Source organism: Narcine bancroftii, chromosome 1 (assembly GCF_036971445.1).
Source record: "Narcine bancroftii isolate sNarBan1 chromosome 1, sNarBan1.hap1, whole genome shotgun sequence".
Lineage (NCBI taxonomy): Eukaryota > Metazoa > Chordata > Chondrichthyes > Torpediniformes > Narcinidae > Narcine > Narcine bancroftii.
The window spans coordinates 158,196,308-158,220,179 of record NC_091469.1 but is presented as its reverse complement, the minus strand read 5'-3'; the positions used below and the strand labels follow the sequence as shown (position 1 = coordinate 158,220,179).

General features: G+C 43.1%; 2 protein-coding genes across 3 annotated transcripts in view; one reads left to right on the top strand and one right to left on the bottom strand.

Annotated features, from left to right (window-relative positions):
- Positions 1–226: 226 nt before the first annotated feature.
- LOC138765348 (zinc finger protein 112-like) overlaps positions 227–23,872 on the bottom strand; it is a 106,670-nt gene continuing 83,024 nt past the window's right edge. The window contains exon 4 of the transcript XR_011358556.1: positions 227–1,778. The gene's annotated coding sequence lies outside the window, so the exon portion shown is untranslated. The remainder of the gene's footprint in view (positions 1,779–23,872) is intronic.
- LOC138765360 (polymeric immunoglobulin receptor-like) overlaps positions 6,369–23,872 on the top strand; it is a 47,167-nt gene continuing 29,663 nt past the window's right edge. Inside the window, exon 1 of one of the 2 annotated variants that reach the window (XM_069942412.1) lies at positions 6,369–6,455. In XM_069942412.1, coding sequence (XP_069798513.1) covers positions 6,401–6,455 — 55 coding nt within the window. In that variant the 5' untranslated portion in view covers positions 6,369–6,400. Of the gene's footprint in view, positions 6,462–23,872 lie in introns of both variants that reach the window. The other variant, XM_069942404.1, reaches the window with a different exon arrangement.

Here is a 23,872-nt window from a genome sequence, read left to right as displayed (position 1 = left end):
ATAGATGGGGATTTTGTGGGTACGAGATACTGGTAACTTGTTCTAGCAATTCCCCTACTTACACCTGTCTTGGGTAAACTTATACCTCTCATTTTGTTCATTTTAGATTGGTCACAGTGTTTGAGCTACCGAAATAAAATAGACACGCACTCCGAGAGCAGTTCAGTTTATATGAATCTTTATTACAAATTCAAAAGCTGATTTCAAACTGCAATATGCAAGCCCTAAACTATACTTATCAATGCCTGGATTGGTCCCAACTGCCGAAGCGAGGCACACTTGTAGTAGGTTGTCAGGGCGCCGGTAGCAGCTTCTCCACCTCCCCCGACCGGGACGTTTACTGGACTCTAAAAGTTCTTCTTGCTGAGAGATGTTGCCACCTCTCAGAGAGTTTCAAACTTCAGCAGCGGGACCATGGCTTGTATTACCCAAAAACTGCTTACCCAAGCACCTATTCCCAGCACAGCAAGAAAGATAAGCGAGCAAGCTAGCATGCTAGGCTTCTATCGAATAACATAATTTTCAACTTATCACTTTGAATACAATGGTTTATTTTGCATCAAGGCTAGGCCTCTGACAGTCTGTGACCAAAACAAGCAGGAAGATTAAATGTTCTTGGTACACAGATGTCCCTTCGTCAGATAACAGCATCTCTGGCCCCTCGGTGGAATTTAACTTATGTCTGCTAATTCTAATAAACAAGCAGGTTCTCAGCCTTGCAGAAGCAAAGGGTGCAAAAGTAAAAAAACACGGTTTAAATCTTCCATTACACCACCCAAAATAGTCTCACTTTTGGACATGCCCATGTGTCTTCACAAATCCATCCTTATTTGCTCATCAATTGTGATACTCAAGTCCTGTTCCCATATCTGTCCAGATTTATTATGGTAATAAAAGGTACATTCCAGAGTGAATTTCCATACTGGCCCTCATTGAACAAGATTTTCCACTTTGCTACATGGGGCAACAAGTTCTCTGGTCCCAATTTATCTCTTAAGAATCACTTTATTTGAAAGAAACAAAGAAGTATGTTTCTAGTTATTCCGTAATTTGTCCTTCATTTGAATAAAGGACATTAACGGACCCTGTTCGTAACAATCTTCAATAAGTCTGACTCCTTTATCAGTACACAAATTTATTACCTTGTGAGAAAGGTATCAAGCTGCACTGGAACAGAGGGATATACGGTGATATACCCTCATTTGTCCCAATTTCTCCATCTATCTTGCCCCAGATAGCGATTAAATGTTTCAATAAAGGTGTATCTTTAGTTCCTGTCATCAATCTTGAATTCCATTTATAGAGAAAGGCTGCAGCTACATTTCTCCAATTTTCTTCAACTCTGCATTAATCCATGTCGCTAGAGTCTCACCTTCAAAAAAGGATCCAATAAATCACATCTGCCAAGCTTGTGGAAAACCCCATTTTGAAGATGGGTTGTAAGTGCTTTGTTCAGCCTGGTCAAAGCCCTTGTGGTTCATGCAAGAAGAGAGGACTGGCTACCTCATGTTTCACTTGGAATAAGAGAAACAAAAAGGAACTGTGTGGTGACCGGAAAAAAAGAGGTTATCAGCTGGAGAACCCTGAAGGGGCAGGTTTCGTCAGCAAGACACTGAGGTGACTGAGGGAAGAACCTCAGTTGGGGATGTCCTGGAACAATACATCTCTCTCTGAAAACCAACAAGAAACTTCCTGAGTGGTAACCATTTACCTTCCAAGGACCGAAGCTTCATACGTCTTTGGATCATGGGGAGGAACCTGGAGAACCAGGAGGAAACCTAACAAAGAGAGAGAAAAAAAGCATGTGACACCTTTATAATGCTGGAGGGTCCAGCCCAGGTAATTTACATGGACACAATGGCTCAGTGCCAGGAGAGTTAATCCAATTACAACAGCCAATAGCTCAAGCCCAAGAACAGACAGGTTGGAGAGTCCAGTCCAGGATCAGTGAGATATGCACTAATGGGTGGGGCAGAACCAAACCTTGATTGGCATCTGGTGTGTCTTTCGACTTGGTCGGGAGCAATCACAACCCTTCCCAATACAATGGGTGGAAAGAAAAAGTTTGAAAACCACTGTTTTAATCGTCCCTCATTGACTCGTCATGTGCATGGTTTCAGAACTCCAAAGGAAATGGGCCAATGACAATTTTTCTCAAGCAAAATATTTCAGTAACAATTGGGTCTAGAGCAGTGGTTCTCAACCTTCCTTTCCCACCCACATCCCACCGTAAGCCATCCCTTTCTGATCACAGAGCACCGATGGCAGAGGGATGACTTACAGTGGGAAGGAAAAAGTTAAGAATCACCTCACTTTTAGCCCAATTTATCTTAGAGCCCGAAACTTGTCCATATTCTTCTAATCGGAGATGTAATTGCAATAAGGAGGATTCAGGTTTGGTCAAATATATCAATACATCACCTGCGAATAGACTAATTTTATGCTCTTTATGACCGACTGAATTCTTGTGGCATGGAATTGTAAATAATTGCATGTACGAGTAATGAGTGATTTTATTTTTAGGGTTGGGGTTAGGGAGGGTTTTGTTTTAAGGGGAGGAGGTGTAAATCACCTTTGTAATCAGAGCCGATCTGTACCAAAATGATGAATGTACATGGACGTTTGTACACTACATGTATGAAAATCTTCAAATAAAGTATTGAAAATAAAAGAGCCAAATGAACAACCATTGAAGTACGGGTGGAAAAAAAATAAAGAGCAGGTTAAAAAAGTTTCTCATTCGGTGGAAACTTTTGTTTTCATCATTATCTCCCCAGATTCAAGGACAGTTCTTCTCATATAACCATATAACCATTTACTGAGCGGAAACAGGCCATATCAGCCTTTTGAGTCTGCACTGTTTCACTATAACAACTCCACTAGCTCAACCCTCCCGCTCTCCACCCATAACCCTTCAATCCCCTCACCTCCATGTACACATCCAACCTTCTCTTGAATGACAGAAGGGATCCTGCCGCAACTATCTCATTCGGAAGATCATTCCATTCTGCCACCACTCTGAGTGAAAAAGCCACCGCTAACATTTCTCCTAAAGTGTTGCCTCCTTACCCTTAACTCATGACCTCTTGTTCCAACCTCCCCTGCCCTCAGGGAAAAGTTTGTTTATGTCCAGTCTATCTATTCCCTTCATAATTTTAAATATCTCTATCAAGTCCTCTCTCAGTCGCCTACGTTCCAATGAATAAAGTCCCAGTCTCCCTAATCTCTCCCTGTAATCCAGATGCTGTAAACCAAGCAACATCCTTGTAAACCTTCTCTTCACCCTCTCCACCTTATCTATATCCTTCCTATAATTTGGAGCCCAGAACTGAGTCCCTTCCATTATCAATCTCCTGGACAAGCCTCACACCAGTAACATTATGCTGTCTTTATCTCGGAGCAACTGATCTCTCTCTGTGGCTCTCTCTCTTCCATCGTGCCTCAACGATCAGGATGAGTTGCTACCCCACCACCATCAGACGCTATTGAACAACAGACTCATTCAGAGACTCAATTCGGCACACATGACGAGCGACAGGGGCGCCCAGTTCACATCCGCCCTCTGGTTACAACTGGTGAACCTCTTGGGGATCAATCTCCAACATACCACTTTGTACCATCCTCATACCAAAGGTCTAGTGGAGCATTTCCATCAACACCTCAAGTCAGCTCCCATGGCTCACCTCACCGGCCCTAACTGGACGGACAAATTACCCTGGTTCCTGCTCGACATCAGAACGGCTCCAAAGGAAGACCTACAGGTATCATCCATGGAGCTGGTCTATGGTGTACCGTTGTCACTACCCGGGGAGTTCTTTAGCCCAAGCACTGGTTCTGCGACCGAAAATCGGACCCTACTGGCAGACCTGGGGAACAAGCTCGCCTCACTCGCACCCTCACCAACGACCCACCGTGGCAGCCGCCCGTCTTGCATCCCCAAGGAGCTGGCCATGACAGACTTTGTTTTCGTCTGGCGAGGCCCACACCCTGCGCCCATGCAGCAGCCCTACGAGGGCTCCTACAAAGTCCTGAAATGCTCAGGCAAGACATTCACTTTAGACATTGGGGGCAGGGAGGAGATATTCACAGTCGACAGACTCAAAGTAGCACACTTGGACCTTAGCCAGACAGTACTGATGGCCCAACCAAAATGACGAGGTTGGCCGCTCAAGCAGCGAGATGAGTAAGCCAGTTCTGGGATGGGGGGGGTTGTGTGCGGCGCACATCTCTTGTGGCAAATCCACCCCGTTCGTAATGTCATGCCGGCGGGGCAGCCGCAGAAGATTGCGCCCTCAGTGCCTTGTGGCTTAGGCCAAATCGCGCGCCTCGGACGAACATGATGACATCACCGCCAATGTGGGGGCAGAGCTCATGCCACCCTTAAAGTGCGTGTGCGAAGTTTGAATAAATCAGTTCAACTGAAACCTCCACCTTGTCCTGTGGTGTGTTTCTGTGTGTGTAGCAGCCACTACAACTCGTTATATATTACTGAATATTTATGCAGGTATGCATCTCCTTGACATCTGTTTAGCCAACTCCTGACCGCATATATAGCCATGGTATCGGGACATGATGGACGTAACCCTATTGTTAACCTTAATGTACCAATACAGGTATCCCATCTATAATAAGGTGTTTGCACAATGTCCTATTTCACAGAACGTATTGTGAACATTAAGCGACGCTTATTTGCACAATCAGTTTGTTTACATTTCTTTCTTTGAGTACAGCTAGTTACTGGTATTTGGAAATTCTGCCTGACCCAAAGGAAAAAAGAACCTCAGGGATATATGTGTCTGACTATATATTTCAAGTTTGAACTAAGACTGAACTTCTGGGCTGTGTTTTACCTGCTGTACTATGTCTGAGATGTCAGTCTGGATTGTTCGCACCTTGGTATGTACGTGTGAAAACAAAATTGAACTTGAACTTGGAATCCACTTCCTTAGAGATTTGAAGCGGTGGCAGGAACACTCTGCAGTGAATATTCAGTCGGATTAGGGTGAGGAATGACTCCAGAGGCTTGTAATTAGGCCCATCGGTTCCCATGCAGCAAATGGCTGTGGATTCAGATAAAGCCCAAACTGTCCAAAACGACTCCCTGTCTCCCAATTGTACCCAGTCCCAGTATCCAATTACCCTTCTCCATTCTGACTGTTCATGACTCTGGGATATGTAATGTCCTGATTTCAAAATTAATATGATTTGTTTGTTATATTAAAATACTGAAAACCCACTTTAACTTTTCAGGTAATTGATGGTATTTTTTCCATGCCACCCAAATACACCCATGTGGCCAATTAACTCCGTACGTCTTTGGAACATGGGAGGAACCCGGAGAACCAGGAGGAAACCCATGCAGACATAGGGAGAACATATAAACTCTGTATAGACAGCGACGGATTCGAACCCAAGTCGCAGTACTAGCATTGCGTTAACCAGGCTGCCCTGATTATGTGCACTGCCTAGATAACGTGCCAAACAAAGCTTTTTCACTCATATCACGAGGCACTTGACCATAGCACCACATCAGAGAGGAACAGAATTAGGCCTTTCGGCCCATTGAGTCTGCCCCACCATTCGATCATAGAACAGAGAACATTTCTGCATAGTACAGGCCCTTCAGCCCACAATGTTGGCTGACTTATGTAAACTTACTCCACAATGATTTACCCTTCCCTCCCTCACACCCATAACCCTTCATTTTCCTTACATCCACGTGCCTGTCTAAGAGTCTTTTAAATATCCCTATTGCACCAGCTTCCACCACCAACCCTGGCAAGGCCATTCCAGACACCCACCACTCACTGTGTGAAATAAACATCCCTGAAGACGCCACCCAAAAACTTTTCCCCCCTCACTTTAAAAAGATGTCCTCAGGTATTTGCCATTGTTGCCCCAAGAGAAAGGTGTTGACCGCCCACCCAGTCTAAGCCCCTCATCATCTGATATACCTCCATAAAGTCACCTCTCGTCCTTCGTGGCTCCAAAGGGAAAAGCTGTCAACCTTACCGTCCTTCAACCCCATTATCCTGCTTTCTCCCAGTAAACTGTCTCCCTCCGTCTTAAATATACCCAATGATTTATCCACCACAGCCATCCACAGAAACAATTTCCTCATCTCAGTTCTACAGGGGCATTTTTGTATACTGAGGCTGTGCCCTCTGGTTCCAGACACCCCCATTTCAGGAGACATTAGAAAGGACTAGAACGGAGGCAATGCCTGAACAGCCCGCCTCTTTGATATGAAATAAAATGAATGTGTGATCCATTTCTGTTTGTTGCTGAATTCTGTGTGGGTTGGGAAGTGGGACAGGAAATTGAGAAATCTTTCTCAAAATTTCTGTGTTTTATGACGCAAAAACAAACTGGGGAACAGCAAGAAGACCAGGACTTAGCGATGGATGTGCTGTGTGTTTGGATTGCTGCAGTCCCGCTCTTGGTCCCAGTGTCTGGTGAGAGTAAGAGCTTTTTTATTGAAAGTGATTTAAGTGCATCGGTTGGATTACCACACCAACCCCCCCCCCTCCCCACGTGGGTGGGAATCCATGTCAGGGTATTTGTGTGGAATTACAAGGATGTTGCCAAGATTTCAGGAACTGAGTTACAGGGAAAGATCAAACAGGTTAGGATTTTATTCCCTGAGTGTCGGAAAATGAGGGGCAATTTGACGGAGGTATGCAAAATTATGGGGGCTTGTAGCGGCCTGCTACCCGGGAGGCGGCCCAGCACACAAATGGTGGTCAAACGCACCGATCATACAAGGCCCGCACAGGCTAGTGGCCTTTCTCCTCAGCCAACCACCAGCATGGTGGGAACATCGACCATTCAACGACTGGAATGTCGCTGGCGTCATTTCTGCCGACAACGACGGGAAAACCGGGTCCAGCGGCGGGAAGCTGGGCCTATCTAAGCAGGGGCAGAGAGTGCAATAAACCCATCTTGTCCATAACCGCATCAAGTGTGTGTCAGTCTTCCACTCTCTGCTGTAGCGACTCACTACATGGCTGACCAAAAACCAGTCCTAATGGCATTTGGACCCGAAGGTAACCGACCAGTCAATTCTACACACAGTTTCCTTGATTCTGGACAGCGCAGCCACTGGTTCGATTCAGGCAGGTCGAAGCCTAGTTCCGGCTCCGACAGATCTCTGCCAATACCATGTGGTGAGCTCGCTCGACCAGAACACAGCAGCATGAGTCGCCGATTTCCTGCAGCTGCCTCCAGAACAAGGCAAATATGCGGCCCTTAAAGAGCTTTTAACCAAATCTTTCGGGGTCTCACAGCACAAGTGCGCTGCCTGACTGTTGCACATGGATGACCTGAGGGACAGGCTCCCATCCATCCTCATGAGTGACATGCTGGCCTTGGCTGAGGAGCACAAGTCTTTTTGAGCAGATTTTTCTGGAACAGAGGCCTGTGGATATCCAACTGCTGCTCGCCGACGAGGACTTCAGTAACACTAGGAAAGTTGCACCTTGGGCGTGCTCTGGAGAGCGAAGAGGGATGGCAACTCCGTGTTGGAACAGGTTGCTAGGCCCCATATGAAGAGAAGGCCGCAACAACTATCAGAAAGGCAAATGGACTCTCCCACCAATCAGCACTGCATCTACTATCAGAGATGGGGTACGGAGGCCCGCTGATGCTACCTCCCTGTGCATTTCAGGGAAATGTCGTGGCTAACCATCGCTGGTGGCTGCGGTGGTTGGCCAACGAGACAGCCTCCTCCATGGCTGGGGCTCTCCCTCAGGACAGCGGTCCCTGGTAGACACGGGTGCCCACCCCCCTGCCACCAAGCCTACGAAACCCAGAACAGGAAACCAGGCCAGGCCCTGAGGGCAATGAACAGTAGGAGCATAAGGAACTTCAGCACCAGCATGATCCTGCTCCGTTCTGGCAACAGCTGGTTCACATGGACGTTTACACTGGCGGCAGTGGCACAACCGTTCCTGGGAACAGACTTCCTCCGGGCCCACTGTCTGCTAGTGGACCTCAAAGGGCAGCATTTGGTGAATGCCAGGACTTTCCAGTCTTTCTCCCTGGGACCGCATTGGACAAATGAGCCACTGTGGGTCCTCCTGGGTATCTGCACAGCGCTGAAGAAGGATTTCACCACTTTGGTGGCAGAAATGGTGTAGGGCGCACTATTGGTCATACCCGGGGAGTTCTTGGCTGCTGTCAAGGGCTACGAAGAAATCACCAGCAGCAACGATGGATAAGCTAAGGAAGCGACTAGGCACCTTAGCCCCAGCACAGCCCTCGCTGCACGGCCAACCAAGATGTTCATCCCCAAGGATCTCGACAGGTCAATACGTCCATGTGAGACGGGATTGGACACCACTCGCCCCTGCAACAACCATACGAGGGTCTTTACTGAGTGACCAGGCACAACGGGTCCACATCCGTGCTGGATATTGGCGGTAAGGAAAAGACTTTCACTCTCGACCACCTCATGCAGCACACAGACGCTATCCTGACGGTCACTGCAAAGGCCCCACGACGCAGGGGCAGGCTGCCAAAGGCAAAGGACAATACTCAGATCAGATCACTGGTTCTGTTGGGGGGGTTCGTTTAGCAGCCCGCTACCCAGGAAATGGCCCGACACACAAAATGGCAGTTGAATGGGGCTATCGCACAAGGCCCGCACAGGCTAATCACCTTTCACCTCGGCCAATCGCCTGCGCGGAGGGAACATCGACTAATCAGTGACCGCTGCCATCACTTCCACCAACAATGGTGGGAAAACTGGGACCAGCGGCGGGAAACTGGGCCTATCTGAGCAGGGGCAGAGAGTGCAGTAAACCCATCTTGTGTGTCGTTCTTCCAATCTCTGTTGTAGCCACTTGCTACAGGCTTTCTCCATTGAGGTTGGGTGTGACGAGAGGACATGGTTTAAGGCCAAGCGGTGAGATGTTTGGGGGAACATTGGGGTGAACTTCATCACACAGAGAGGGGTGGGAGTGTGGAATGAACTGCCAACTGAAGTGGTGGATATGAGATCGATTTCAACATTTAAGAAAAATTTGGACAGCTACATGGATGGGGGAGGGATGGTCATGGTACAGTCCGGGTGCAGATCAGTGGGGTAGGGCAGAATAATACCAGAAAATATAGGGGAAGAAATAGGCCATTCAACCTATCGAGTCTGCCCCACCATAAGCTGCTCCATTTTCCCACTCAGCCCCACTGCCTGGCCTTCTCCCTATAACCTTTGATGCCCTGGCTAATCAAGAACCAATCAATCTCTGCCTTAAATACACCCAATGGCTCCACAACCAGCTGTGGCAACAAATACCACAGATTTACAACCCTCTGGCTAAAGATCTTTTATTGATTTTTTTTTTTAATTCTCTCTGCATTGCACAGTTGGTTTGTTTCCATTTGATACCTGTTCACAGTTTTTTATTTGTTTACATGTACGCGCTGAGTACAGGTTATTTTTGCACTGCAAGTAAGTGGTAATTCTGCCTCCCCCTTTCAAGGTGGATGTGATGTCATGGATGCACTCTGACAATAAATCTGAAACCTGAAGAGATTCTTCTGCATCTCTGTTCTAAGTGGACGTTCTACAATCCTGAAATTGTGCCCTCTTGTCCGAGACTCTCCCACTATGGAAAACAACCTGTCGACATCTACTCTGCGCATGTCAGCACTCTGAGTAAATAACTTATCTCTGATGTCGCCCTGAAACTTTCTTCCCCTCACCTTGTTCAGATTGTTCAGTATTTGCACCTGTTGCCCCCATTGCTGGCTGTCCCCTACAACTGACTCTACCTCTAGAACATTGAATGCTACAGCACAGTACAGGCCTTTGGCCCTCAATGTTGTGCCAATTTATATATTCTGACAATAAAAAAGTACTAAACCCTTCCTACCCCATTACCGTCTGTTTTTCTTCCATCCATGTGCCTGTCTAAGATCTCTTAAATAGCCACAATGTTTCAGATTCCACCACCACCCTCGGCAAGGCATTCCAGGCACCCACAATGCTCTATGTAGAAAACCTACGCCTGATGTCTCCCTGAAACTTCCCTCCCTTCACTTTGTCCACATGTCCTCTGGTGTTTGGTAATCCTTCCCTGGGAAACAGGCGCTGGCTGTCCACCCTATCTATGCCTCTCAGAATCTTGTAGACCTCTATTAAGTCTCCTCTTGTAGCAACTGCTTTGCAGTGCGAAATGAAGAACGAGAAAATAATCAGATGAGTCAAAATTTGGTAAAAGTCATTTACTCAAACAGTCACGTGCAACTTTTAAAAAAACCCCCGCACATTCCAAATGATGTCATCGCATCGTCATCCAGGAACATCCTCGTAAATCTCCCTGCACTCTCTCCATAGCTTCCACATCCTTCCTGTAATGAGGAGGTTACCAGAACTGAACTCAATACTCTAAGTGTGTCTCACCAGAGATTTGTAGAGTTGCAACAAGACCTCTTGACTCTTGAACTCAATCACCCCCCCTATTAATGAAACCCACCATCCCATAGGTCTTCTTAATTATCCTATCAACCTTTGCAGCGACCTTGAGGGATATATGGATTTGGACTCCAAGTTCCCTCTGTTCATCCACACTCTTAAGTAACCGACCATTAACCCTGTACTCAGGAGTGGGGGGGAGGAAAGGGGAGAAAATGACACTGTGTATATTCAAGAGGGAAATGTTTGTGTGTATTTTGGTCAGTATGGTTCAACCCTGTACTCAGCCGCCTGGTTTGACCTTCCAAAATCCATCTCCTCACACTTACCCAGATCGATTTCCAACTGTTACTTTTCCACCCATCTCTGCATCCTGTCTATATCCTTTTGTAAACTAGAACAACATCCAGCATGATCCACAACTTTATGTCATCCGCAAACTTACCGACCCATCCTTCCGCCTCTTCAGCTAGGTCATTATAAAAATCACAAAGAGCAGGAATCCCAGAACTCCACGAGTCACCGACCTCCAGGCAGGATACCTTCCTTCCACTATTACTCTCTGCTTTTTACATGCAAGCCAATTTTTTTTATCCACACAGCCAAGATTCCATGAATCCTATGGGGATTCTCATAGGGGAACCTTTCAAATGTTTTTTTTTGAAATCAGTATTCACTCAGGAAACTGGTACAGAGTCGTGGAAAGTATGGAAAACAAGCAGTGAGGTCATGGAAGAAGAGGAAGTGCTTACTGTCTTAAAGTGAATAAGGGTATATAAATCCCCAGGGCCTGACAAGATATTCCCTCGGACCTTGAGAGAGGATAGTGTAGAAATTGCATGGGCTCTGGCAGAAATATTTAAAATGTCCTTAGCCGCAGGTGAGGTGCTAGAGGATTGGAGGGTAGCTCATGTTGTTCCACTGTTTAAAAAAGGCTCCAAAAGTGATGCTGGAAACTGAGTTACAAGGAAAGGTTAAACAGCTTAGGACTTTATTCCCTGGAGCTTAGAAGAATGAGGGGAGATTTGAAGGAGGTATTTAAAATTATGGGGGGACAGACAAAGTAAATGTAGGTAGGTTTTTTTTCCACTGAGGGCAGGTGAGATACAAACCAGAGCATGTGGGTTAAGGGTGAAAGGGGAAAAGTTTAGGGGGAACATGAGGGGGAACTTCTTCACACAGAGAGGGGCAGGAGTGTTGAACGAGCTGCCAGCTGAAGTAGTGAATACAGGCTTATTTTTAACATTTAAGAAGAATTTAGACAGGTATATGGAAGGGAGGGGTATGGAGAGCTATGGGCTGGGTGTAGCTCAGTGGGACTAGGAAAAAAATGATGCAGCATGGACTAGAGGGGCCGAGGTGGCCTGTTTCTGTGCTGCAATTGTTCTTTGGTTCTAGATGCCATTAAAATATATACAGACTACATCTTCTACCTCCCTTCATCAATTTGCTTTGTTCCCTCCTCAAAAAACTCAATGAAGCCCATGACGCACGACCTTCCCTTCACAAAGCTGTGATGACTGTCCCTGAGTAGGCGGGACTTCTCCAAATGCCTGTGAATCCTATCCTTAAGAATTCTCTCCAATAGTTTGCACACCACTGACATGTCTCACATGTATATAATTCCCAGGATTCTCCTTAATACCTTTTTTTAATCAAGGGGTCCAGCTATCACTTCCCTTCCTTCCCACAGCAACCTGGGATATATCGCATCCAACTCAGGGACTTACTTTTGTTTTTAAGACGATCCAGCACTTTCTCTTCAATCTCAACAATGTCGAGTACACAAGCCTTTTCTATTCTGACCTCATGCTAATCCAGGTCCTTTTCATTTGTGAATACTGAAGCAAAGTATTCATTGACGACCTCCCCAACCACCTCCATCTCCAAGCACACGTGGGCTTCCTTTGTCCTTCATTCTCATCATCCTTCTGTTCTTTTTTTTAAATTTTTTATTTTTCACACCATAAACCACATTGACCATGATACATACTTTTTCCTTTTCAAATATATACAGTGCCATTTTCTCTCCCCCCCTCCCTCCTCCCATCCCACCCTCCCTACCTCCCCCCCCCCACCACCCCGTCCATTTAAAGTACAAAATCTAGGATACATTAAACCAGTCAAACAATGTTGTCATTCAATAAAAATAAACAAGAAATTCCACTGAGTCAATTCTTTTCATTTCCTTCTCCTTTCGTTAATTTAGGTAGTGAATGTCCCCGGTAGGTTTTCTCTATTGTGTTTCATGTAAGGCTCCCATATTTGTTCGAATATTTCAATATTATTTCTTAAACTATATGTTATTTTTTCTAATGGAATACATTTTTTCATTTCTATATACCATTGTTGTATTTTCAAATTATCTTCCAATTTCCAGGTTGACATAATACATTTTTTTGCTACGGCTAGAGCTATCTTAACAAATCTTTTTTGTGCACCATCCAAATCGAGTCCAAATTCTTTGTTTTTTATGTTACTTAGGAGGAAGATCTCTGGATTCTTTGGTATATTGTTTTCTGTAATTTTATTTAATATCTGGTTTAGATCTTCCCAAAATTTTTCTACTTTCTCACATGTCCAGATTACATGAATTGTTGTTCCCATTTCTTTTTTACATCGAAAACATCTATCAGATACTGTTGGGTCCCATTTATTTAACTTTTGAGGTGTAATGTATAGCCTGTGTATCCAGTTATATTGTATCATACGTAACCTCGTGTTTATTGTATTTCTCATCGTTCCGGAGCATAACTTCTCCCCTGTTTCCTTTTTTATCTTTATATTTAAATCTTGTTCCCATTTTTGTTTAGTTTTACCATTTGTTTCCTCGTTCTCCTTTTCTTGCAGTTTAATATACATATTTGTTATAAATCTTTTGATTATCATTGTATCTGTAATCACATATTCAAGGTTACTTCCCTCTGGTAAACTCAGACTGCTTCCTAATTTGTCCTTCAAGTAGGATTTCAGTTGGTAGTACGCCAACACTGTATCTTGAGTTATATTGTATTTATCTTTCATTTGTTCAAAGGATAATAATCTATTTCCTGAAAAACAATTTTCTATTCTTTTGATCCCTTTTTTCTCCCATTCTCAAAAGGAAAGGTTATCTATTGTAAAAGGGAGTAACATATTTTGCGTCAATGTTAGTTTTGGTAATTGATAATTTGTTTTATTCCTTTCTACATGAATCTTTTTCCAAATATTGAGTAGATGATGTAATACTGGAGAACTTCTATGTTGTACCAATTTTTCATCCCATTTATATAATATGTGTTCAGGTATCTTTTCCCTTATTTTATCTAATTCTAATCTAGTCCAATCTGGCTTTTCCCTTGTTTGATAAAAATCTGATAGGTATCTTAATTGTGCGGCTCTATAATAATTTTTAAAGTTTGGCAGTTGTAAGCCTCCTTGTTTATACCATTCTGTTAATTTATCTAGTGCTATCCCCGGTTTCCCCCCTCTCCATAAAAATTTCCTTATTATTTTCTTTAACTCTTTGAAGAATTTTTCTGTCAGTTGTATTGGCAATGTCTGAAATAAGTATAATATCCTTGGAAAAATGTTCATTTTAATACAGTTTATCCTTCCTATTAGTGTTAGTGGTAAATCTTTCCAATGCTCTAAATCGTCCTGTAATTTTTTTCATTAGTGGATAATAATTGAGTTTAGATAGTTGGCCGAGATTTTTATTTATTTGTATACCTAGGTATCTTATGGCTTGCATTTGCCATCTGAATGGTGATTCCTTCTTAAATTTTGAGAAACCCGCATTATTCATTGGCATTGCTTCACTTTTATTTATGTTAATCTTGTAACCCGACACTTCTCCATATTCCTTCAATTTCTTATATAATTCTTTTATTGATAGTTCTGGTTCTGTTAAGTACACTATAACATCATCCGCAAATAGACTGATTTTATATTCCTTGTCTTTTATTTTTATTCCTTTTATATTATTATCTATTCTTATCAATTCTGCTAGTGGTTCTATAGCTAACGCAAACAATAAAGGTGATAGTGGGCATCCCTGCCGCGTTGACCTGCTTAAGTTAAATTGCTTTGATACATGTCCATTTACTGTCACTTTCGCTAACGGTCCCTTATATAATGCTTTAATCCAATTAATATACTTCTCTGGTAAACTGAATTTTTGCAATACTTTGAATAAATAATTCCATTCTACTCTGTCAAAGGCCTTCTCTGCGTCTAAAGCAACTGCTACTGTTGCCGCTTTACTCGCTTCTACTGCATGAATTAAGTTAATAAATTTACAAATATTGTCTGTTGTGCGTCTTTTTTAATAAATCCAGTTTGGTCTAGATTTACCATTTTCGGTACATACTCTGCTAATCTGTTTGCTAATAGTTTAGCTATTATCTTATAATCTGTGTTAAGTAATGATATTGGTCTATATGACGCTGGTGCGAGTGGATCTTTCCCTTGCTTTAGTATTACTGTAATTATTGCTGTTTTACATGAATCTGGTAAGCTTTGTGTTTTATCAATCTGGTTGATTACTTCCAGGAGGGGAGAAATTAATAAATCTTTAAATGTTTTATAGAATTCTATTGGGAATCCATCCTCTCCTGGTGTTTTATTATTTTGTAGTTTTTTTATTATCTCTTGTATTTCTACTATTTCAAATGGTTCTGTTAATTTATTTTGTTCCTCTATTTGTAATTTTGGTAGTTCAATTTTAGTTAGAAATTCATCTATTTTCCCTTCTTTCCCTTCGTTTTCAGTTTGGTATAATTGTTCATAGAATTCTCTAAAGTTTTTCTTGATCTCCTTTGGATTATATGTGATTTGTTTGTCTTTTTTCCTTGATGCCAATACCATTTTCTTAGTTTGTTCTGTCTTAAGCTGCCATGCTAGAATTTTGTGTGTTTTTTCCCCTAGTTCATAATATTTCTGTTTTGTCTTCATTATGTTCTTCTCCACCTTATAAGTTTGTAGTGTTTCATATTTTATTTTTTTATCTGCCAATTCTCTTCTTTTAGTTGTATCTTCCTTCATTGCTAATTCTTTTTCTATATTTACTATTTCCCTTTCCAACTGCTCTGTTTCCTGATTATAGTCCTTCTTCATCTTGGTTACATAACTTATTATTTGCCCTCTAATGAACGCTTTCACTGCGTCCCATAGTATAAACTTATCTTCCACTGATTCCGTATTTATTTCAAAATACATTTTAATTTGTCTTTCAATGAATTCTCTAAAATCCTGCCTTTTGAGTAACATGGGGTTTAATCTCCATCTATACATTCTTGGAGGGATGTCCTCTAACTTTACTGTCAATATTAAGGGTGAATGGTCCGATAGTATTCTAGCTTTATATTCCGTTTTTCTTACTCTATCTTGCATACGAGCTGATAACAAAAATAGGTCTATTCTTGAGTATGTTTTATGTCTACCCGAGTAATATGAATATTCCTTTTCCTTTGGGTGTTGTTTCCTCCATATATCCAAAAGTTGCATTTCTTCCATCGATTTAATTATAAATTTGGTTACTTTGTTCTTTCTGTTAATTTTTTTCCCAGTTTTGTCCATATTTGAATCCAAATTCAGGTTGAAATCCCCTCCTATTAATATGTTCCCTTGTGTATCTGCTATCTTCAAAAAAATATCTTGCATAAACTTTTGATCTTCTTCGTTAGGTGAATATACATTGAGTAGATTCCAAAACTCCGAATATATCTGACATTTTATCACTACATATCTCCCTGCTGGATCTATTATTTCCTCTTCTATTTTAATTGGCACATTTTTACTAATTAATATAGCTACTCCTCTTGCTTTTGAATTATACGACGCTGCTGTTACGTGTCCTACCCAATCTCTCTTTAATTTCTTGTGCTCCAATTCAGTTAAATGTGTTTCTTGCACAAATGCTATATCAATTTTTTCTTTTTTCTGTAAATTTAGCAGTTTCTTCCTTTTAATTTGGTTATGTATTCGTTAATATTTAAAGTCATATAGTTCAGCGTAGCCATTTTATACTTTGTTTATCTTCCCTTTCCGTTTCTCCATCATCACCTTTCCTTCTTATCCATTTCTGCTTTCTTGTTTTGAACACTTTATAAAACAACATTTCTAAAACATCAAACATTTTCCTTATTCTCCTATTTAAAACTTCTTTAACCCCATTCTCCCCTCCCCTTTACATACATATAGATCGTGGTCATTTTTACTCTTATTACATGTCTTCATCTCTCTGCTTGTTTTGTAGTTGTTCTGCAAATTTCCTTGCTTCCTCCGGATCCGAGAATAGTCTGTAACTCAGTTCCTGAAGTCTGGGTAACCTCCTGGTAAATCTCCTCTGCCCTCTTTCTTTCTTATTGATATCTTTCCTGTAGTTAGATGACCAAAACTGCACATAATACTCCAAATTTGGCCTCACCAATGTCTTATACTATTTTACCATAACATTCTAACATCGACATTGATGTATGGAGGCTAATGTGCCAAAAGCTCTCTTTACAACCCTATCCACCTGTGACTCCTCTTTCAGGGAATTATGTATCTGTATTCCCAGATCCCTCTGTTCTACCACACTCCTCAGTGCCCAAACATTTACCGTGTATGTCCTTTCTTGGCTTGTATTTCTAAAGTGCAACACCTCCCACTTGTCTGCATTAAATTCCATCTGTCATTTTTCAGCCCATTTTTCCAACTGGTCCAGATCCCACTGCAATTTTTGAAAACCTTTTTCGCCATCCATAATGCCTCCAATCTTAGTGTCACCTGCAAACTTGCTGATCCAATTCATCACATTATTATCCAGATCATTGATATAGACAACTAATAACAATGGTCTCAATCTGAGAAGCAATCTTTCACCATAACTCTTTGGCTTCTCCTGTCCAGCCGTTGTCGAATCCAGTTCAATACTTCACCATGAATAGCTAGCATCTGGACCTTCCTGACTAACCTTATCAAAGGCCTGACTAAAGTCCATGTAGACAACATCCACTGCCTTTCCTATATCAATGTTCCTGGTAGCCACCTCGAAAAACTGTACAAGTTTGGATAAACATGACCTACCGTGCACAAAACCATGTTGACTATCCCGAATCAGTCACTGGCTATCCAAATAATTGTATATCCAATCTCTTAGATCACCTTCCAATAATTTACCTACTAGTGATGTCAGGCTCAATGGATTTTAATTTCCAGGGTTAATTTTGGAGCCTTTTTAAACAACAGAACAATGTGAGCTACCCTCCAAACCTCCATCACCACACCTCATGAGAGAATTACAAATGGCAGGTGTGACTGATTATATATTTTATATTGTATTTAGATATGTTTTTGAAGGAGATAGATTGTGGGGGTAGTGCAGGTCACAAATAAACAGAAACACTTCACAAAACAGATCTCATTTAAAATGCCAGAGCTCTGCTCAAGCCAGACAGTCCAGGCTCCGAGTGCCTTTGCAAAAACTTTGAAGAATGGCTATAGAGACTTCACAAGTAGGTGTTAATTGGACCTGCTGTGGAGTAATGGATTATTATTTTGGAAAGGTCAGACTCGGGGTCAGAAGAGGCAGTGAGTCAGTGCCTGGTGTCAGGTGAGAGGAGGAGGAGCCAAGAGACAGCATCAGAGGGTGAGCAGAATAAAAAGCTGGACTTACTAATTTGGCTAGTCCAATCCATATGTAAATTCGAGCTGGGAGTCGAAAGAGGAGAAGCTCGGAGAGAGTGACGTGGAGGTAAGCAGTTAAATACAAGGGCTTACTGGGGCTTGGGCCTACTCAAATCGGGCTGGGAGACTGAGGAGGCAACAGCTGGAGTTTAAGCTGTGAGTCAGAGGAGCAGGAGGTTGGAGAGAGTGACTGGGTTAATTGGTCAAGGTTAATTGGTCAAGGGCCCAGTAAAAGGAGTAAAAGGGGAGGGAGCGGCCAGCGAGGAGCGGCGCACTGAGTGAGTGGGGCACTGAAGGAGTGGGACTTCCAGCCTTTGGCTCAACAGGCTTAGGCAAAAGCAGGCGAGGAGAAGGGTAAGTGGCATTATTTTAGCTCAGTCATGCCTATGGAGTTAGTGCTTTGTACTGCATGTCAGATGTGGGAACCATGGGTGAGTCACACCCTCCCAAATAGCCAATCTGCGTCAGGTGCACCGAGATGCAGTTCCTTAAGGACCGAGTTGGGGAACTGGAGCTGCAACTTGAGGACCTACGGCTGGTAAGGGAGAGTGAGGAGTTGATAGATTCAACTTCCAGGGACATAGTTACCCCAAGACCAGATGTGTCAGGTAAGTGGGTAACTGTCAGGGGAAGGAAGAAAAACACCAGGAAAATGGAGAGCACACCTGTGAATATCCCTCTCAGTTACAGGTATATTTTGTTGGATGCTGTTGAGGGAGATGACCTGACAGAAGTTGGCAGCAGTGACCAGGTCGCTGGTGCTGAACCTGGCATGGTGGACCAAAAGGTAAAGAGGAATGCAGTGGTCATTGGGGACTCCATTGTCAGAAATACAGACAGGAGATTCTGTGAGCCAGATAGGTATGCCCGCATGGTGTGCTGCCTCCCTGGTGCAAGGGTGTGGGATATCTCAAATCGGGTCCAGGGTATTCTAAAAGGGGAAGGCGAACAGCCTGATGTCTTGGTACATGTGGGTACTGTCATGATAATGAATATGTATGAGATGTACCGGAAGTCACGTGGTATGAGAGAGAGATAAGAACACAAGCAGGAGAACAAAGGAAACGGGAAAATAAAGACGATGAGAAGTTTACCTGATAAAACTTGTGTTTAATGTTTTATTAACTTCACATTTCGGGCCACAAATGTGACATTGGCGATGAGGATGAAAGAAGCTTGAAGAAAATTAAAGACTAAACAAGATTACAGAGGATTACAGACAACTTCAAGGTGATAAGAATTTTCTCTTTGACTCAGTACTTTTGGGGCTGGAATATTTCCTCATGGCTGGGGCAGACAGTGACTTTCTAATGCATAGTGTAATTGCTCATTTTGACCCGACTGGTGATGCAAGCACTGTAAGTGTGAAGTGGAAGGCATGGCTGGAAGAATTTGAATCCTACACCGACAGTCGTGGCCTATTTCTAGATACCGGTACAGTTGAACAAAAAGCACAGAGGAGGGCATTACTTCTTTTCACTGTTGGAGCTTCAGTTCGGGAAACATTTAAGACACTTTTGAATACTGGAAGAAAGGATGAGTACCGGAAAGCGGTAGATGCATTAAATGCACACTATGTAGTGACACCGAATGCCACATTTCAATGCCATTTGTTTCAGAGAACGAGACAAGAAGATGGCCAGACAATTGCTCAGTACGTGACGAGACTACGCCAGCTAGCTGTTGGATGCAATTACATGCCAGCTGATTTGGACAACCAATTATTGGATCAAGTTGTACAGCACTGCAGATCAGATAAACTCAGAAGACGTCTACTGGAAAGAGGGAGTGAGTTGGAACTCACCGATACTTTAATCATTGCTGCTGCATTAGAGGCTGTTGAAGGGCAATTTCATACCATGACCCTGAAAGACAACTCAAGCCAGCAAATTAAGAGGCTCTCACATTGCCATAACCAGCCAAGATATACGTCGACACAGGACGTGGAGTGTTATCGATGTGGAAACCGAGGTCACTTTGGAAAAGACCCATATTGCCCGGCCAAAGGCAAAGTTTGCAGAAAGTGTGGAGGTAAGGACCACTTTGCAAAGAAGTGCAAAAGCAAGTCCAATGCAGACCAGAAGAGGAAGAGTACAACTTCCAAAGGCAAAGCCTGGGGGAAAGGAAAGTATCCTGGAAAGAAAGATACCATTCGCCAGATAGACGGTGACGATGATGATACCCAGGAGGGACAGAGTTGTTACCAATTTACGTTGAATGAAGTACATCATGAGAAGGTCCCAGTGATCATTGGTGGAGTGACAGTGCAGGTCATTGTAGACTCAGGCAGTGACAGTAATGTGATTGATCGACATTTATGGGAGAAGTTGAAAAGGAAAAAGATCATCTGTACCTCAAAGAAGTGTTCCAAGAAACTATATCCATACACAGCAACCAAACCATTGCAGACCATTGGATGTTTTACTGCAACTGTTGAAGCTGGAGATAAGTACACCGAAGCAGAGTTTATGGTCATAGAAGAGAGGGGAGAACCATTGCTGAGTAGAAGCACAGCGCAAGACCTGGCAATACTTCATATTGGAGCTTGTGTCAATTCAATTCAGTCATACGAGGATATGAAGCAAGAATTCCCCGCAGTCTTCCAAGGAGTAGGAAAGCTGAAAGGTCGACAATTGAAGCTAGCGGTAGATGAAATGGTCAAACCCAAGGCACAACCAGTGCGCCGAACTCCGTTTGGACTTCGTGGGAAAGTCGAAGCCAAAATTAAAGAATTGATCGAACAAGACATTATTGAACCGGTGGAACATTCGACACAATGGGTCAGTCCCGTAGTGATTGTGCCCAAACCAAAGGGAGACATAAGACTATGTGTTGACATGAGAATGGCCAATGAAGCTATAATTAGAGAATAACACCCTATACTAACGGTGGAGGAAATACTTCAAGAACTAACTACCAGCAAGGTATTCTCAAAAATTGATCTGAAATGGGGCTATCATCAATTAGAGCTGGATCCATGTTCCCGAGATGTAACAACATTTGTGACTCACTGTGGATTGTATCATTACAAGAGACTATCATTTGGAATTAATGCAGCTTCGGAGATCTACCAGTATGAAATCCATCGAGTGATTCAAGGCATTCCTGGAGTTGCCAACATTTCTGACAACATCATAGTCCATGCACCAATGAAGGAAGAGCATGACAAACGGTTGAGGCGTGTACTATCTAGACTACAGGAGGCAGGCCTTACCGTGAATGGAAACAAGTGCCAGTTCGATGTGTCAGAAATGGACTTCATGGGACACAGACTTACACGGGAAGGACGAAACCCTGCAGAGGCCAAGGTGAAAGCTATTGCAGAGGCAACGTGCACCTCAGAACGCAACAGAGGTGAGGAGTTTCCTGGGATTGGTCAATTTTTGTGCAAAGTTCATTCCTAATTTCGCTATAGTGGCAGAACCACTAAGGAAACTAACCAGGAAAGGTGTACCATTTCATTTTGGATCTGAGCAGAAGAAAGCGTTCACAGCGCTGAAGCAAAGCCTGACAGATGCAAAAACTCTTGGATATTACGATCCGGCGGGATCAACCAAAGTCATAGCGGATGTCTGCCCGGTTGGTTTAGGAGCCGTGTTGGTCCAGATGCATGATGGAGGACCAAGAATCATTGCCTATGCCAGCAGATCATTATCTGATGTGGAAAGAAGATACTCTCAGACAGAGAAAGAAGCACTCGGACTTGTATGGGCCTGTGAGAGGTTCCATGCATATTTATACGGCATTGAATTTGAACTCATCACAGATCATAAGCCGTTAGAGGTGATCTATGCACCTAGATCCAAACCATGTGCCAGAATAGAGAGATGGGTATTCAGACTACAACCCTACAAATATAAAGTAATCCACATTGCAGGGAAAACAAACATTGCAGATCCGCTGTCCAGATTGGTGAAGGATGGTGGTCCACAATCCAAGTCAGAATTGGGAACAGAAACAGAGAGCTTTGTATGCTTCGTAGCTATTCAGGTGACACCGAAAGCTGTGACTACGAAGGAAGTCGAGAGAGAATCCGAACGTGATCCAGAACTCATGGAAGTAAGAGAATGCATACAGAGTGGACAATGGGACAAGTGTACTCACAAGGCTTACATTCCCATTAGAGACGAACTTTGTTGCATCGGACAGTGTGTATTAAGAGGTTGCAGATTGGTGATACCACAAAGATTGAGACCGAAGATCGTATCCTTAGCGCATGAAGGACACCTAGGTATTGTTGGTACCAAGCAAAACCTCAGGACCAAGGTATGGTGGCCAGGTTGTGATAAAGACGCCGAGAAATTTGTTAAAACTTGTCACGGATGTCAAATCACAAGTAGGAGTAATCTGCCAGAACCGTTCCGGAGTACGCAACTTCCGACAGGACCATGGATCGACGTAGCTGTTGATTTTCTTGGACCTTTTCCGACGGGTGAATCAATTATGGTAGTGATAGATTACTACAGCAGATACTATGAGTACGTGGTGTTGAAGACCACAACCACTGAAAAAACAATACAAGCATTAGCAGAGATATTCGCAAGATATGGATTACCTGTTACATTATACTCTGACAATGGTCCACAATTCATTTCAGAGACATTTGCGGAATACATGAGGACCACAGGTATCCACCATCATAAAGTAACTCTGAAATGGCCGCAAGCCAACGGAGAAGTAGAGAGACAAAATCAGTCCATTGAAAAACGATTGAGGATTGCACACGCAGAAGGACAAAATTGGCGAGAAGCATTGCTATCTTATGTGGCTGTCTATCGAGCAACGCCTCATGCAACCACTGGAAAAAGTCCTGCAGAAGCATTTTTTGGGAGAAAAATCCGCTCAAAAATGCCAGAAATAAAGGAAATCCGAGACGACCAGGAGATGAGGGACCACGATGCTGAAAAGAAAGGTGCAGCAAAGCTGTACACAGATTCGAAACGTAGAGCCAAGAACTCAGACATCATGCCAGGAGATAATGTTCTAGTGAGGCATGAAACTGGTGGTAAGCTAGACACACCTTATTACCATCAACCCTATACTGTCGTATCCAGAAGTGGCAGTATGGTGACAGTCAAGTCTCCGACTGGAGTCCTGTATAAGAGAAATGTATCAGGTGTAAAAAGGTACCAGTCCAGAGAGACATCGAGCGAGGAGGTTGAAAGGCCAATACGAGATGATGAAACTGAGAGACCTGATGATGTTCCAGAGGCAGTTACCAGCACTCCAGATGAAGTGACCAGAGCGCCAGAAACACCCGAAGCCGTGGCGAGCAGTATTTCCGACGCCGAGAGTGAACAACCGAGAAGCGACGACAATATCGCAGGCAGGCCGAAACGAAACCGGAAAGTGCCCAAACGATACGAAGACTTTGTGCCATAGTTTTAATAAGAACTTTGGGACAGTATTTAATCTTATATCATAAAGTGCAAGTATGAGTGCTGTAGGAAGTAAATTTTATGTAGTTGAGTTATAGTATTACCATTAGTTACGATGTTTGTAGGTTTCCGAGGGATATTGGTAAGTGAAGGTAAAGTTTATTTCTGATTAAAGGAGGGATGTCATGATAATGAATATGTATGAGATGTACCGGAAGTCACGTGGTATGAGAGAGAGATAAGAACACAAGCAGGAGAACAAAGGAAACGGGAAAATAAAGACGCTGAGAAGTTTACCTGATAAAACTTGTGTTTAATGTTTTATTAACTTCACATTTCGGGCCACAAATGTGACAGGTACCAATGACATAGATAAAAAGGAGGAAGTACTGAAAAAGGATTACAGAGAGCTAGGACAGAAACT